The 16,955-nt window shown below is 42.1% G+C and overlaps 1 protein-coding gene across 21 annotated transcripts in view; it reads left to right on the forward strand.

Annotated features, from left to right (window-relative positions):
• Nucleotides 1-16,955, forward strand: part of LOC125321404 (rap1 GTPase-activating protein 1-like) — a 57,422-nt gene that overhangs the window by 23,059 nt on the left and 17,408 nt on the right. For 10 of the 21 annotated variants that reach the window (XR_007201532.1, XM_048294197.1, XM_048294196.1 and 7 more), the window contains 13 exons: nt 129-182; nt 273-356; nt 904-1,004; nt 1,668-1,797; nt 2,050-2,205; nt 4,416-4,487; nt 4,676-4,762; nt 5,417-5,551; nt 6,931-7,077; nt 8,293-8,396; nt 10,680-10,796; nt 15,496-15,622; nt 15,711-15,813. Coding sequence is in view for 16 of the 21 variants with exons in the window: in XM_048294197.1 (XP_048150154.1) it covers nt 129-182; nt 273-356; nt 904-1,004; nt 1,668-1,797; nt 2,050-2,205; nt 4,416-4,487; nt 4,676-4,762; nt 5,417-5,551; nt 6,931-7,077; nt 8,293-8,396; nt 10,680-10,796; nt 15,496-15,622; nt 15,711-15,813 (1,417 nt within the window). In the remaining 5 variants the exon portion in view is untranslated. Of the gene's footprint in view, nt 1-128; nt 183-272; nt 357-903; nt 1,005-1,667; nt 1,798-2,049; nt 2,206-4,415; nt 4,488-4,675; nt 4,763-5,416; nt 5,552-6,930; nt 7,078-8,292; nt 8,397-10,679; nt 10,801-11,123; nt 11,171-13,460; nt 14,250-15,495; nt 15,623-15,710; nt 15,814-16,955 lie in introns of those variants that run through there. The other 11 variants (XM_048294187.1, XM_048294198.1, XM_048294195.1 and 8 more) reach the window with 11 other exon arrangements.

Raw genomic sequence — 16,955 nt, forward strand, 5'->3', positions numbered from 1 at the left:
ACCTCAGAATTTTTGCCTGGAGGGGCTCCTGTCAGATAATTATAAACAGTGCCTACACTCTCATGCCTGCAGCAAGCCAGGGCACATGATAATCACACTTCTGTTTCCCTGTCTCTCTCACTCAACAGCTACTGTGTGAGGATGTGAATGTTGAACGCTTCTTCCCTGTCCTCTATCCCAAGGTACAGTGTTCTGATATGTCTGTATATCACTTTTCCATCAAGCTCTGGCTAATGGCATCCAGTTGATAATTTCTGTTTTCATTACCTCAGGCTTCTCAGCTTATTGTTGCATTTGATGAACATGTCATAAGCAATAACTTCAAATTTGGGGTCATCTACCAGAAACCTGGACAGGTAAGATCCATCAGATCCCATGTTACTTGAGGAAAAATGCAGAGTCAGTTTTCTTAGCTTAAAGAATGTAATGGCAAGGTCTGCACTGCCCAGAAGCAGTGGCCTGGAGGCAGCAGTGTTTGTGCAGTGCTGTGGTTCCTTTGGCATGCCTCTTCCACTTGCAATGTCTGTGGCAATGTAGGCTTTGTGGATCTCTAAACCCTAAGTCTAACCCTAATGACAGCTTGGGGCTGAGGTGGAAGTCCCCAGCATCATAGGTGGGCCAGGTGAAGGTTGTGGAGGCAGTGATGTTGGTCCAGTGCTGTGCTGCCCTTGGCATGCCTCTTCCACCCCCAGGTCCCTGGAGCTGTAGGCTTTGTGGATCTCTGAGCCCTAACTCTAACCCTCATAGCAGCTTGGGGCTGAGGCAGAGGACTCCAGGACCACGGGTGGCCCAGATTGCAAATGTATTCAAGCAGAGATGTTTGTTGGTTGAACTGTCTATAGAAATTACTGCCTGTTCTTTGTACTCCTTGTGTTTCTTACTACTTCTGCTTTCCTTCTGTAGACAACTGAAGAAGAAGTCTTCAGTAACACAGTAGAGAGTCAGGGTTTCCTGGAGTTCCTGGATTTCCTTGGTGACAAGATTCAGCTGCAGGATTTCCGTGGGTGCGTACCCAGTGCAGCTGGAAAGCCAGATTAAGTTAGGGAACATCATGTGTTCTGAGGCTGGGACTCTTGTTACAGCCCAGCTTCTAGAAAAGTGCTGTCTTCTAAATCCCAGTGCAGGTGAAGAAGCCCTGGATGCTTTTGTCAGCCATCATGTCTGGGAACTAGTTGGAGCTTAGGTCTCTGCTGGTATTTTGATTTAAAGGTCTCCTGGTATCTCAATCTGACCCACAGTATCAGCCAAGAATAATTTTATTTGGCAGTGCAAATACAAGATGGTTTCACGGTGGTATGGGGCAGTATTGTTTCAAGCTCTTTCTGTGGGGCAGCCCATGCCTTCTGTAGTTCTAAGATACGGAGTGTGTTTCTCAGAAGAATGCCAGAGAAAGTAGCTACCTTGAGGATCCCTGGTTTAGCTTCATAGCTTTTAGCAAGCTGGTATGTTCACCAGCACAAACATGGTGCGGCTTCAGTCAGTGCATTGGTTTGGGGAAGATTTGTGCCTCTCTATCACTGATTTCCTAAAAAGTACCTTTGATAGTCCTGTTGTACTAGTTACTGATACTGTCTGTCTAGTCCTGATGTACTAGTTACTGATACTGTCTGTCTTCTCTCTGCTCTCTCATTTCTCTACTGCCTGACCTATGGTGTGGATTTGCTCAGGTTCCGGGGAGGCTTGGATGTTACCAGAGGTCAAACAGGCACCGAGTCAGTCTATACAAATTTCCGGGGGAAGGAGATCATGTTTCATGTGTCCACAAAGCTGCCCTTCACAGAGGGAGATTCCCAGCAGGTATCAGAAGGAGGAGTAAGGATTACAACAGCATGGCTGGGAGAGGAGAGGTGTTTGAAGAAGGACTGCATAGAGGGGAGAATGACTAACTGTATAATGTTGGGAATTATGGCTGGAGTAATGGCAAAAGTAGTGACGAGGGGTTTGGTGGAACAGATGGGTTTGAGATGTTAGGCAGACTGGTGCTTGAGGTCCCAGCTCACTGTTCTGCTCTTTTTCACCTGCCTTCTCCATTATTTCTTTCCTCTCCAGCTTCAGCGGAAGCGTCACATTGGGAATGACATTGTAGCCATCATTTTCCAGGATGAAAGTACACCTTTTGTCCCTGATATGATTGCTTCTAATTTCCTACATGCTTATGTGGTAGTTCAGCTCACTCATAGCACCACTGGGGACACTCTCTACAAGGTAACCAGGATCAATAGATTAACCTGTACTGATTTTGATCCTTGAAGTGGAAACTGGTTCTTGGGCCTTTGGGAGAGGTGCAGGTTCAGCCAGATCTCTTCCTGATTTCTTGAGTATCTACACCTGAAAGCAGAGTGTAGTTGTACGCTTTACAAAGCAGCTGATGAATTTCTTTGGAATTGAAGCAGAAAGAATTGAGATAAAAAATTTTGTTTACATTAAAGAGCACAAGGCACAATTGATCCCATTTTGGGGGTTGTCTTGCTTACATTATATATATATTAGTCAGGTAAAATTCATGTCTGCATTTCTCGTGCTGCACAGCACAGTGGTTGCAGCTTGCACTGCCTGAGGCTGCAGGTCAGATACAGCTGGTTGGCCTAACTATGGAATCCAAGCCAGCTACACCTGCTTCTGAGCATTCCAGAACTGATGCCCATCTGACAAGGAAGTGTTACCTGTTAGGGCCCTCCAGCTGAAAGGAGCCCTGCTACAGCCCAAATTAATCATCTGCAGCCTTTGGACACAACTTGTTCTCTGTCTGACATGACTCTGTATGGATATCTGTATAACTTTATGTTCAACTTTCAGTCATGCTGAGAGAGCAGAAAATGTAAAGAAACTTGGATTTGTGATGAATTTTCCATTGTAGAAACATTTTAAGCCAAGCGCTATGTGTTGTATTATGTAGGGATTTGATTTGGTGATGATGAATCCTTATGCCTTGGAGGTCTACAGGAACACCAAGAATATCAAAATTAGGACAGGATCCCCATCTCCTCTTCCACCAGAGGGTGTTGGTGGTGGAGCAGCCACCTTCCCTTGTTCCCTATGCTTTGGGCAGCTGGTTTGTAGTGAAAGCCTTGTGTTGATCAGGCCATGGGGTTCCATTTCTCCTCATGCTCTCTGTTTTATAGGGCACAAAAATTCAGTGGACTTTTTAATGACAGGAAAATAGCTGGGAAAGCTTGCTATTTGTCATGTGTCTTCCTGCCATTGTTTTCATCTTTGCCTGTCTGCAGTACTTTTTTTTTTATTAGTGTAATAGGACTGCTTCATTCCATGAAGAAGAAATCATCCTAGTAGTCACCCTAGAGTCAATGCAGAGTTTTCTGTAAAGGCTTTTCTAAAGGGGCTTTGACTGATGCTGCCTTGAGAGCATTGTAGTACAGAAAAGATTGCCATCTGGAAGATTTCTTTGCCATCCCTTACTTCCATTTACTTAAGCTTTAGTGCCTACTGTTAAATTGGCATATTAATGGAATTTATTTCACAGAATTTATTTTTGCAATCAGAAAATTAAAAATGCAAAGCAGGATTTTAACTGGCAGTTATCTATTAGGAGAGAGATGGAGGCTTTGTAATTAGGGGAGGTGGCCTAAAATATGAGAAATCTGAATTAAATCAAGAGGCTATTTCCTCCTTCTTCTCATTAAACTCACACTTCTCAGTGGCTCTGTGACATTTATTTGTTATTTTGAGGCAGTTGTGGTTGTTATGACATAGTTCCCGCTTGTAGGAAACAACAAACAATGGTCTTGTTTCATCTCAAACATGACAAAAAAAAAACCAGTGAAATATTGTGAAGTACTGGATGTATTTGGTAAGATAGCTACAAACAATTATAGGTAGGTGCTGTGAAGAAACAAGTGGCTGGACTGCTTTTCAGTTATGGCTTTAGACATTGGTATGTCAGGTAGGAGCATGCTAAAAATGAAACAGATGAAACTTACCTCTTCCTGGGAAAATGCTTTTGCCTGTTTACCACCTGTGACTCAGAGAGGCAGTGGCACTGAGATACTCCCCTCAAAGTGCAGTGTATCTCCACCAAGGATTCTCTGTAAAAAAATAGGTCAGTACAAGCAAATTGACAGATTCTTCTAGTGGAGGTTAATCTTGCAGGCTGAATAGGACCATTTTTCTGTTCCTAAATGTACTGCTTATACTAGTTATTATTAAAAATAATTTTTTAAAAAGCAGTCAGTTCAGGTTTTTTTTATTGCTCTTACCATGTGCACATCTAGCTGACTAAATTTCTGGGAGATAAATGAGCAAACCCACTGAGTTCAGGAACAGAGGGGGGATGCACAGGACACTGTATAACATCTCTTTTATATGTAAATTATTTAGGAGGAATCATATATATCATAGTAGTTTGATGGTCTCACTTGTGTTCTGATACTCATTTTTTTCCCCTTATATTATTTCAGGTTTCAGTCACCGCCCGAGATGATGTCCCCTTCTTTGGACCCCCTCTGCCAAATCCAGCCATATTTAAAAAGGTTTGTGTCTCTGGTCGAGTGTTAGATGGCAAGGGATGTGGTGCACGTGCTTGTGTTCTTAGTTGCTATTGTCAGTCTGGCTAGAGGGCTTTGGAGGTCCAAACAGTAGTAAACAGAGCTTTTATAATGTGATATTTTTATTAGTGTTTTCATCTCCAGTTTAGTCTAGTCTTCATCTTGTCTTGTAGAGTACAGAGTTTCGTGAATTCCTTCTGGTCAAGCTCATCAATGCCGAGTACAGCTGCTATCGAGCTGAGAAATTTGCTAAATTAGAGGTGGGTCTAATTCCTGGCTGCTTCCATTAAAAATTATAATTATATACATATATAGTAAATATATTATTATCAGATAAAGAAAACACAGTAAAATTTCTGACTTCTAATTTTGTGTTTTGTTTTGATGAAATGTGATTATATATGTTATGGGATACTTCCTTCATATTTCTTAGCAGGTGTGATAGAATATGAACAAGTAGATTTTAATATAAAGATCTAATCCTCAGGTAAGGATGGGAATATGAAACATACATTTTGCTGGAGGAGATTCTGTATTAGCTGAAATTCAGTATTATGCTACAGGATGCATGCTGGTATCACTGATTTTTTGGTTGAAGGTACCAAAATTCTGTTCCAGACTCTGCTGTTGCCTGATCTAGAAAAAAACATGTCCCTGTTTCATCAGCTCTAAAGAACTGTCCTTTATGCCTTGCTTCAGAATGAGTTTAAAAGGGCTGGGTGTTACTGCAATATATTCTGTAACTATGCAGTTAAAACCACTTCATATTGTTTAAAGTAATTTTCATGGGGTTTTGTTGTTGTCATGGTTAGTCCTTTGGTTTTTTGTTTGTTTGTTGGGGTTTTTTTAAAAAACAGGGAAAAAAATATCTCTGCTCCCAGTAAAGGCTGTTCTCATTCCCAATGTTGATGCAGGAAAGAACACGGAGTGCCCTCTTGGAGAGCCTTTTTGAGGAGCTGCAGCTTCGCAGCCGCAGCATGATGGGATTACCTGTAGGGGAGGATGACAAGATAGAGAATGGCAGCGGGGGCTTCCTCGAGAACTTCAAGGTGAGCCTTTCTACAGACCTACAGTGTGGTCCAGAATTCCGTACTGGCCCTTAGAAGTCAAACACTTTATGCTTTGTGCTGGTGTCAAGTGTCAGATGTGGTTTTATTCCATGACTTACAGAAAAAGGAGTCAGTGTTTTCAAGAGGAACTGTAATAACTAGGAGCAAGGGGCTTTCAGTTCCTACAGCAGATCTCTTTCAATTCATTTTCATTGTAACTGAAAGAATTGCAGGAGCCACTGAAGGAGTTTCCAAGCTATCTGTGAGCGTACTGTCTAGAAAAACTGATGCTTTAATTACCCTCTAAAAGCCAGAGTTAATTTCCCTTTTTCAGTGTAAATGACATGTTTGGGGTTTTTTTTTTTGTTGATTTTTTGATAAACTAGGTGACAACTTTCTTTTAAAAGTGATCAAGATGATTGAAATGAGAAAGCAAAGCTTTTGTATGAATTGGGAAACTGAGTTTTGAACTGGTTATGTAGAGAGAATCCTATATCCTCTTTCCTATCTTACCTACTTGCCCTTTTCCACTTCTGTGGCAAGTGCCTTGCCACTTGTTTTATATCATGAGTTATCTGTCTGGAAAGAGAGATGTGTTATAAATAGCATTTCTTTAGATGACTTTATGGCTTTATATGGTGGGCTAATTAGACCACCATAATGGTTAAGGTCTGTAAAACTAACCTGTTTGCGTATAGGTTTGGTAGCTGTGTGTGTAGCTTTGGTGAGGTCTGGGTTGCTTTGGTGAGGGGTATTTTTACACACAAACTGCCTTTGCTGCTAACCATGAATTTTAACCCATCCATGTCTTACACTAACTCCCCCAAAATGTCCTTTTCTGACTTCTAGCAGATGCTGTGATTTGCATGTCATGTACACAGATGACATTTGTAAAAGGCTGGAAGCGGCTGAGTTAAGTCAGAAAATGGCTTTTTCAAATGCTGCAGATTTTGATATGGCTGTTTTCTCCTTGAAACCAAAACTCAAGTTCATATGAGACTGAACCTTACAGCCTTGAACAGGAGTTTGATTTTGTGTTTTATAGCCTGTACTGGATAGGAGTGCTCTAGGTGACACTGGTTTATCCAGTATGCAGGGATACTGGGAGGAATTCTCTATTCATTGCAATAGGAGAAGGGAAGCGAAACTAGAGAATATACTTGAGGAGGAGCTCTTCCCAGAGCTCCATGAATCAGCTAGGACCAAAACTGGGCAGTACCTAAGGTGCTGCCTTCTAGGAGGTAGGATCTGTGTGGTTCTGGTGTCGGTCTGTCACAACTTCCCACTCAATCTGTGGTGCTTCTCATACTACCCTACCATGTGCTTGTCTCTATGTGTATATCTGTGTTTGTCTGTTTCCCTGCCTCCCTCCTGTTCAGCGGGTGATCAGAGGCCGCAGCCAGAGCCTGGATACCATGGGGATATCCATGAGAAAGCAGCAGCCAGCCACCCTGCCCAGCCGCCCAGCTACAGCTGGCCTTGCCCTCAGCCAGAGTGTCGCCGAGGGCCCTAAGGCCATTGCTGCGGTAAGGTATTCGGGTGGGCTGTAAGAAGAGAACCCGGCATACCTTTGTAACCACTCATACATTTTATTTCTCTTTCCCTATTAGTTTGTCCTCTTGTCCCACTGTGAATCTTCTTGTTGTATCATCCCATTTCACAAGTGGTGACAGCATGTGTTGCAGTCTGTTTTGTCTGTGCCCTTCTCTAGCCCGAGTTCATGTGTAAACTAGAGCTGAGATTGATGCAGACTGGGAGAAGAAAGCCAAACATGGTTCTACATCAGACATCTATCTCTGCTATCCTGGATTAGATCCTGTATGGTGCCGTGTGTTAAAAAGTGCATGCACTGTGGTTTGGCTGGAATGGTACTGTATTGCCATATGGCAAGAGCTGAGGACGTAAGGACACTAGAACTGTTTCATTTTCTTCGATTTCACCAATCAGACTATTTTCTGTAATATAAACAGGTGCATAAGATATGCAAGGTGCTGTTTTGCTGTAAATAGAATTTGCATGTTGAGGACAAACAGCAGAATTAATAAAGTTTAGGGTGAGAAAAAGAATGAATATTTCTAGTCACTATCAAAGCCTTTCTTATTTGATAGGGATACTAAACATATGTGACCAATGAATTAAAAATCTATAACAGATCTTTCCAGAAGAGGATCCATATTTCTGATATTGAAAATATGGTTACCTTCACCAAAATGCATCCAGCTGGTTGTGATCTCTGCACTAGTGATGTCAATACAGGCAAACTACAAAAAAACCATCTCTGAGTAAGCCAAGAAGGTGCCCTTCAGTGTGAAGGTTTCTTGGTGACAGTTTACTTGGTTGCATGTTTATGTCAATACAACAAAGTCACAGAGTACTAATGACTTGGGTTTGCTGCCTACTTTGCTCCTTTAACTTCTGGTTTTCATTACCTTTCTGGTTCTGCCTCTCCTCTCACCATATGGGGATACCTCCCTTCCCAAGCCCATTTCTCTGCATACTGGCTGTGTTCTGCCTTTGTTTCTTTCTATCTCTGTACCGTTCTCACACCACCTTTGTAAGCCCTGGCTGCTCTTGCTTGCTGATAGAAAGTACTCCTTGCACAGGTGGAGCTGAGCTCTTGTATTGCAGAGTAAAGGAGAAGATCTGGATCCAGGCTGCAAACTCTTCTCCTGTGCTTTCAGTTCTCCACAGTTTTTCCTGCCTTGTTCCTCTCCTTTCTGTCACGCTTTCCTTTTTTCTAGTCTTTTGCCTTGCCTGGTAGGAGCCCATCACGTACTCGAGCCAGCCGCTTCCATGGGCGACGGAGTAGTGCCATTGGCATTGAAAACATACAGGAGGAAAAGAGGTATGAGCTGTGGGAAGATGAGACAAAGAGGGTAAAAAATCCAAGAGCAGATGAGAAAAGGAACATAGAAAGGCATATACAGGCAGAAGGGGAGCCATCAGGAAAGAGAACTGAAATGGAAATGGTTGGAATAGGAAGAAAAGGGACTGATTACCGACTGATGGAAAAATGGACAAGTAGCAGAAGCAGACAAAATTAAAAGAGGATGTTTGGAATTGGAGAGAATCAGTACTGGAGGAAGAATGGAGGAAATGGGTGGAGGAACACTGTAAGACACTCCTAAATATTATGCAGTATGATCCAGGACTCTTGAGTTTCCTGTTCTTTACTCACCACTTTTAGAAGAGAGTCAGATGAAAGGCTGGTATTTGGGAAGGGGATGCTTGATAGTTTGTTTGTTTTCATGTTAAAGTATTCAAATAGGCAAAAATTCTGGTAACTTAAAGGATTTTTTAGAAAAAGCTTTAAGTCAAAATGACTAGTGTTTAAGTTAGATCATCTGAGAAATAATTATAACTAATGGATACTATACAGCTTCAAGGAGTGATTTGGCATATTTGACAGAATTATAACCATTCAAAAGTTGTCTACTGGTCACAAAAGATTATTTAGTTAAATTATAAATTTCTCTCAGCTCTAGCTGAGACACCTTTTGAAGATTATACGAGTCTCAAAAGTCACATGAATGCTCTGCATCTAATATGCAGTTTTCCCAGTTGCAAGAATTCCAGGAAACAGCTTAAAGACTGGGGGCAAAAGGGGGAAAGTCATCTCTAATGTGGAAACTAGTTATTTTAGGAGAAAATTACTGTATTTTCCCTTCTTTCTTAATGAGGTGCCTATGACCTAATCTGAATAAAAATAGAACTTTTTTTCAGAAGAATTAAGTCTTCAGAGACAACTGGCCTGTAACAGTCTAAGCCAACATAGTAGCCACAGTTCTTCACTACTTTAAATACTTTTGTACCTTAGGCAGCTGTGTCCCTCACTCCATTACTTTGTGTACAACAATCTTCTCTATCCCCTTGAAGGATCTGTAAAACTTTCCTACTGCAAGGAAAACCCCTGGATTTCTTTTCTTTTTTTTTTTTTTCCCCTGCTCTTTGCTTGGAGGGATGTGATGAACTAATTGGCTTATTTAGCTTTCCTTTTGCTTACTTGTAAACTTAGATGTGAGGAACAGGGAGCCTTAGCTTTTATTTTCTGAAAGACTTCTTGGGTCATTCTTGAAAGTGCAGTTTCAGTAGTGACTGCTTTAACAGTTCATTGTTACTGAAAGCAGATGTTCCCCTCTGTCCCTTTCAACTACCCAGTCCTGACTATTCCTTGTGATGATTGCTCAGATCCCTAGTGGGTCTTTCATGGAACAGAGTCAGCCCATTAATCAAATAGAAAAAGTATCAACTTTCTTTCCCTGATTAATTGTCTGCCAGGTTCTGCCATGAACTGGCTTGTGGAGAAGTTTGATAGGTACTAGGACTGGTGGAAAGTGCACTCAGCAAGAATGAAAGAGGCTGGAGCATGCTCCCTTTCTGGGAGCAGTGAGCTCCAAGTGTCACCTGTGACTTCACCCTGGAGCTGTAACTTAATAATATGCAGGCTTTGCTGACAGAGCTGACCCAGTCCATCCCACTTGTTAGTGTGTCGTAGGAGTTTCAGGGTTGTTTTAATTTTAGAATTACTTTTTGTCAGGGTACTTTCCAATCTCACAAACAATTGTATTAGCATAAGTGAGGGTATCAGAAACTCTGATTTGAGGGGCACAGATAGGATCAACTGACCAAGAGAGCAGAGGAAGAACTTTGTGACAAACTCCATCACTGAAGCCCTAAAAAATACCCCAAAATCCCTTAGTTTTCCTTTCCTTAATTAAATATACCTTTCATTTCAGTTACTCACACAGCTTTCTTCAGAGGTATCTTGACAAGTCCTAGTAGCAGTAACACTTTTGTAACCATCATATTTAAACTCTCTAGTAAATCCTATAGCTTCTTAAGGCCAGTGAAATGGGGAGGATAGAAAAAAAAGTTAAAAAACTAAAGGTGAATACTAAAACCAATTTAGGCTTTTATATAAATTCAAAAGGAGCTTAAAGTTGGCCATTTCTAGATGTCACATGTCACAATCTAAGGAGTCTGCCCTTTTCAGCACAACTGTGTTTGCTTTCCTTTTACATGTATGTAGGAGATACAGCTTTGTACTGTGTCTTACTGTAAGGGAGTGTTAGAATAGATGGTAGTTAACTCTGGCCCTGGAGTATAGCTGCTTTCTCTTTTCTCCCAGCAGAGACACCGCAGAGAGGATACAGAGGGTGTTGGACAGTCCAGGAACTTTCTTTGACTTGAAGTCTGATGGATCATCCAGTCCCAGCTCTCCAGAGTTCCCCAGCAGGAAGAGCAAGTGAGTTGAAAATAAATGTCAGTATTTGAAAGATGCTCACTGTCTCTGGTATTGGCTTAAGTGTGGTGCATGTCTCGCTCTGTTGGAGGCTGTACTGAAATTGTCCACATCAGGCATTGTAGCATCTCAAAAGTTGGATGTCTGGCTGTGGCACAGTAATTCAGAGCCTGTCAGGAACTCAGCTTTCTTAAAAAGACTGTGATAAAAGATTGGACCACTTGATTTTGGTTGTATCTTTACTGTAATGTTAGCTTGCATCCAACAGGGTACACAAAGTCCTAGCTGTCCAATTATCCATGTTTACTCATGTGTATGTTTCCTCTATAGTTTGCTGTGGAGTGATTTTGGAGCTTCATGGAGAAGCTTGGACAAGGGTATGTTGGGATGTTGGGTTGTATTCAAGTTCTGCCCCTTTAAGCAGGATTCATGCCGCTGCTCCCAACCAGCGTGAACTAACCTGTCTCCAGTCTTCCCAAAGTGTTACAGCAGGATTCCAGCACGGTCCCATGTATTGCACCTATGTTTCATTGCTAAAGCACGCCATACCACACCCAGTGGTATGTGCAAAACACTTCATGCAGTAGTCTGCAAGTTAATTCTCCAGTTTCTGGTTGTCAAAAACGGGAAAAATGCAATTTCCCGGTAGTGGAGCTTTGCTGCTGCTAAGCCATATTATACTGGGATGTGATCATACCTAGAATACTTCAGGGAAACCACCCATTTACATTTACATGACTCCAGAACACCCTGTCTAAATCGAAGGCTGCAGCTGACTTTCTGGAACAGTTTGCCACACCTTATTTTTTTCAAGAGAATTTGGATGAGACCTGTGGCAAAAAAGATACCAAGTTCTTTGTATTAGGGCATTTCTCTTTCTCATGTCTGTGGAGACTCCTAATAAAATTTCAGGAGGTGCCCTAGAACCACGTGTCTATGGTTATAGTTGCTACAGGTGCCAAATTTGACAAGGAAGGGCCTCCCTTCCAACTAGACCCAATGCTCCCTAGGAATTACAAGCTGGTGACCATCTGCAGCAGTTCAGCTACCCGGTTGTATGCTGTCCTGAACTTTGTCACAGCTAAGGTGCAGAGTTCTGGTATGTTTTTGTGTGTGTACTAATTTTTGGGTTGGATACGTGCCCAGAATTTTGGTGTGGAGGAGGATGGGAGCACATCTAGGAGATACAGACCATTTATGGTGCTAGCTCTGGCAGCTAAGGACTAGAGGGAATGCAGGACTTGGAACTGCTGATTGGTCAGCACCCCCCATCTTCCAGCATTACCACATCATTCCACCTTCCCTTCCTCATCCTGCCTGGGACCTTGTTAGTGAAATAGAAGTTCCTGACAGGCATGTGTGAGGGACTCTTGCTCTGATTAGATAGCTGATTACCTTGTATAATCACCAAGAACTCTGCTTCCCTCACTTGCCAGCCCCCATTCTCCATCAGCTGAGGAGGTGAGCTGCTGCAGTGGCTGTTTCAATTTGGTATCCACATGCTTTCAGAGAGCAAACACAGCATGGGATTTTACTAACAATACTTGCATGAATATTGTTTATGCACATGAGGCATGACCTGTATGATTTGCCAGTCTGTCTAGTTCTGTCCCCAGGATTCTTTTCCCAGTCATGGACTCAAAACCACTTAGGATCACCAGAAAAAAAAGAAGTATTTTCATAGCTCTGGTGGTTTAGCCCATTCCTGTCAAGTTCATTTACAAGGTGGGATGCAGCATGGAATTTTGCACAATTAGTGATTAGTCAGAGTTGTGATCTCAGAGTTAGGGACTAGCCCATGTGCAGCCATACTTTTTGCATGACATCTGGGACAGGGAATTAAGAACATGTAATTCCACCATGTAAAGCCCACCATTTTCAGCAAGACAGTATTAGCACAATATTGCAGGAAAAGGCTGGGAGTGTAAAATCTGTCTTGGAGACAGTTTACTGGCATTCTGCTGAAATAGCCTACCTGTTGTTCATCAGTTATGAAACCAGGATCAAGATGTAGGCATATTTCCAATGCAAAAGAGTTCTGCCTGGTTCTAGAATAATTTATGTAGTCCCTATTAGATAACAGAATGGGCTATCCCTGGTAGTGTGTCATCAATCCACTCCTGGTTTTCTCCATAGAGTCACAAGAAATTTCTGTTACCACAGAAATGTCCAGCATGTTGCTACTGGTCTTAAGTAATCATTTCAGATTCAAGCTTGGAATGATCAACCTCTTCACCTGTGTTCTACTAAAACCAACCTGGAAATAAATGCAAAGGGAACACATTAGTAATAGATTAATTATTTTACAGTAGAGGCAAAGCAGCACTTACTTTCTCGCATGCTGAGTTTAACACACGTTTATGCAGTGATCAGCCAGCAATTCATTAAACTGCATTGTTCACTTGAGCTAACGGTGTCTTCTCTCCCACATACAGGGACAATTGCCCTTAGTTTTTCTGCTTTACTGCCCAGGTAGCCTTCCAAATAATCCTTCTTCCCAAGGGACAGACTCAAAAGAATGAACCCAGCCTATGTAACCAAGTAGTAGAACTCTTGAGGATCAGACGACTTTCTGGGTTGCATCTGATAAATCAAGCACTGTACTGTGTATGTCCATATCCTAGGAAGAGTACATGGGTTTTTTGTATGTGTGTTTTCCCTCCTCAGACACATCTGAGTGGGGACATCAAGCCAATCAGGAGTGGACCGGATGCTACTCAGTCATTGGGTACCTCACTGAAGACACTGGCAAGACTTTTGGGGTGAAATCAGAGTCCTGGCTAAGAAGAGCATGAATGTACTTAGAGGACCTCAAGGACTGTGGAGAGACCGAGTGGCACCAAGTAACGCTCCACTGGCAGTTCCTGGAGCAGGAATTCTGTGGGAGGGAGATGGACAGATAGCTCCTGTTGGAGCATTTTGGCTCTATGCCCTTCCCATTGCCCAATCAGCAGCCACTGAACCAACCTCTACTAATGATGGGGAATGGAGGCCACCTTGAGTGCGACCCCTTCTCTTCCCTTCTCTCCCCTCAGATGAGTGAGAATAGTTTGGCCTGCAGAAGGCAAGAGCAGAAGAACACAATTCCACCTCTGTCTCTAGTGCCTTGACACAGGTCAAGAAATGCAGTGCAGAGAAGGAGGATGGAGAAACCTGCTGAGGAAGGGTGCTGAGGAGGAGATACTTTGTGGAAATCTAGATCCCAGTCACTTAGGTTCATGTTATTGATTTGCTCTGCTGAGGGAGAAGCATGTTGGCCTTCATTTCCTCCGAAATATATTTCCTAATCTCTTGAGGAAATATCTTTGGCCTATATTGGCCCTGTCTTTACTGTTCTCCCTGTTGCATGCTGGCATGTAATATGCCTGGGACTTTAGGTTTCATTACTGCTTGTAGGTCAAGACTGGCCACATTTTGCAGTGTTTCTGAAGGAATAAATATATTTAGTATGTTAAAGGTGTCTTATCTTTCTTGCCTCTCTGTTTTTTTTGTTCCTTAACATTTTTAAGCACTTCATCTCTCTCTTACTAGCTGGTCTCTTACGCAGACAGTGAGTATTTCACCATAAATTTGAGGCTCACATGCACAGTGCACCTTTTATTATACAAGCATGTCAGCCTCATGGACTGCTCTATCTCCTGGATGACTGTAAGCAATGGATCCCAAATTCAGCTGGGAAGAGCTGACCTTAAAGGGTCTTTTCTGATAGATCTGAAACATGCACTAGGCTACCTCAGTGTCTGTTCTTTTTGAGAGAGTGGTGGTAAAGTGATCCAATACAGTTTGCTTTGAATGTCACCTTTAAATGGCCTTGTGGGAGCTAAATTTTAGTGGGATGAACCTACAGGAGTCAGTCTACCAGCAGCTGGGCACATGGAAAATCACTGGGATGGGAACACTGTCCTAGGTGTGTTCCATTCTGTAAGCAGGAGGAAGGCTCTGACTTGTCTGTGCAAGAGCTTGGCACTTGATCCTAAATAGTTTGACACTGAGACATCCTGCAATAATGCAGATTTCAGTAATGTGTTTCTACCTCCCCATTGCTTCCTTAAACTTTATTTAACTGTTCTATTACACTGCTAATGTCTGTATGATTTCTTGCCTCCTCCTGTTAACACCTGTACAGAAAACAGCAGTAATAGTTTATAAGCTTTATGACTTGAAAAGTATGCTTTTTATGGGCCCTTTGTTCTGTCTGGAATTTCACATAAGACCAAACAGGACAGCCTGAGAGTGGCTGTGGGAATGGGTGGCCCAGACTAGGTTGCACTTGCCCTTTATACTCAGTTTAAAACCTCTTCATACTTTATTTAAGGGTCTTAAAATCTCTGATCTCCAAAATAAGGCATCGGTTGATTTTAATGAATGTCTAGATGTATTTAGTACTTAAATGCAGGTGGTTTGACTCACTCTTCTTTATTACACTTAGGTCTGTGCCTTAAAAATTCATTTAGACTTGTCCTTTCATACAGTTATCTAGAATGGAGACAGAGAACTGGTGTTTCTCCTAAGTGATGTAGCAATTAGAAATTAAGGTATGCCTGCCAGTTCACCTGAATTCTGTTCCTAGGTGGAAAAACAAGCTGTGGATGAATACTTCATTCTTACTGTTTCTGACTGCTGTAGAATAAAGCTATGCCTCAAAAAGTTAAGCCTGTGTGTAACAATAAGCATGATGATGTTGAATGCTTGCATTTCACAGAATGCTCAGGAGTCAGACTTCAGGATACTGTGTGATGCAGCCACTCTCACGTTCATCATCCAGTGTAAGCAGTTGTTGTAGTGGATTGAGGGAAAATGGAACATCTGAGGAAGAGGAGAATGACAGGGTGGGTGTATGATCTCTAACAAACAGAGGCTACCCTCCCTGATTTTACCAGGTGCATTATTAAAACACGTCTTCTTTGCCCTCTCCAGGAGCTGATGTGCTCACTTAAGGGCCCTCCAAAACAGGATTCAATGGTTCAGAGTATGTGGCTGGATGACAGTGACTGCACACCCAGTACTTCTAGCTCACCAGGTAAAAAAGAAAGAAAAATAGAAAAAACCCTCTACTTACACTTTTAGAAGCATATGAGAGGTTGAGCCAAATCTTTTGTATGCTGTACTTAATATTTTAGAAGCACAGGTAGATGATAGTCCAGGAAAATGGGGAGAGAAGCTGCCATGCAAAGTTTAATGGGGAAAGAATGTTTCAGGGGCATGAATAAATAGCGCTGTACGTACTGCAAAAGGAGTTACAGTAGACTGCAAAGAATTAAAGTGTTTATGTGTTTTCTGTAGAGAGCTGTGGTTGCACTTCTGAATGCAGTTCCCATATAAACTAGATAGTTTGGATATGGGATTATAGGAACTGCTTCCTGAACAAAGCAGTATGCTCCTGAGAAGGTGGGTAATTGGGGAGCTAACCTGCACTGTTGAGTTTTTTGCCAAGGCTAGGTTCTTAGTCTAATACTTGATTAAAGCTGATGTAGTTGATTAAAGTCAGCTTGAATCCATTCACAGTGCAGGGATGGTTATAGTCCTTAGCAGTTCTCTTCAGTCCCGTAACAGGGACAGCTGTTGCATTTCCTGCTGTGGAGCTGGATCACCTGCCCTGATCTCAGATTCTGTTTGCAGTTGTGTTTCCCTTTGTTAAAATGAACTGGTTTGAGTTGAAGCACTTCTTGTTGAGCATCAGCCTTAAACTAAAATTAGGGAAGGTTTAAATGAGTTTCAGTCTGTTTCTGAGAATGAGGCTGTGTAAGATTTTGGGAAAGTATGATTGAAAAGACTAATCTTTTGAGTTTGGAGAGTCATTAGAAACTGTGAAAGGCAAAATTTAACATCTGTTGCTGAAAGACTGGAATAGGAGCATGTTGAGGTGGTAAGAGATACTAGGGATTATGTGTATGGCAAGGAAGAGAGTTGGTTGGAAGGAACCGTGAGATCTTTATAGGAATTGTGTGAAAAAGTATTGTTTGTAAAGATTACAAGGGTCAGACAGTGGAGCCAATTTACTTTGAAGAAAGAGTTAGGTCTCAGGCTCCACAGCTGCCGCATATGAGATATCAAGAGTGGCCATGAGATAGATCCCTGCTTAAAATTGTCTGTATCTTAGCAACACCACTGAAGATGTGATACTGTCAGATATTTTGCAGAAACTTCTGTTCCTCTTTTGTT

Source organism: Corvus hawaiiensis, chromosome 2 (assembly GCF_020740725.1).
Source record: "Corvus hawaiiensis isolate bCorHaw1 chromosome 2, bCorHaw1.pri.cur, whole genome shotgun sequence".
In the NCBI taxonomy this organism is placed as follows: domain Eukaryota; kingdom Metazoa; phylum Chordata; class Aves; order Passeriformes; family Corvidae; genus Corvus; species Corvus hawaiiensis.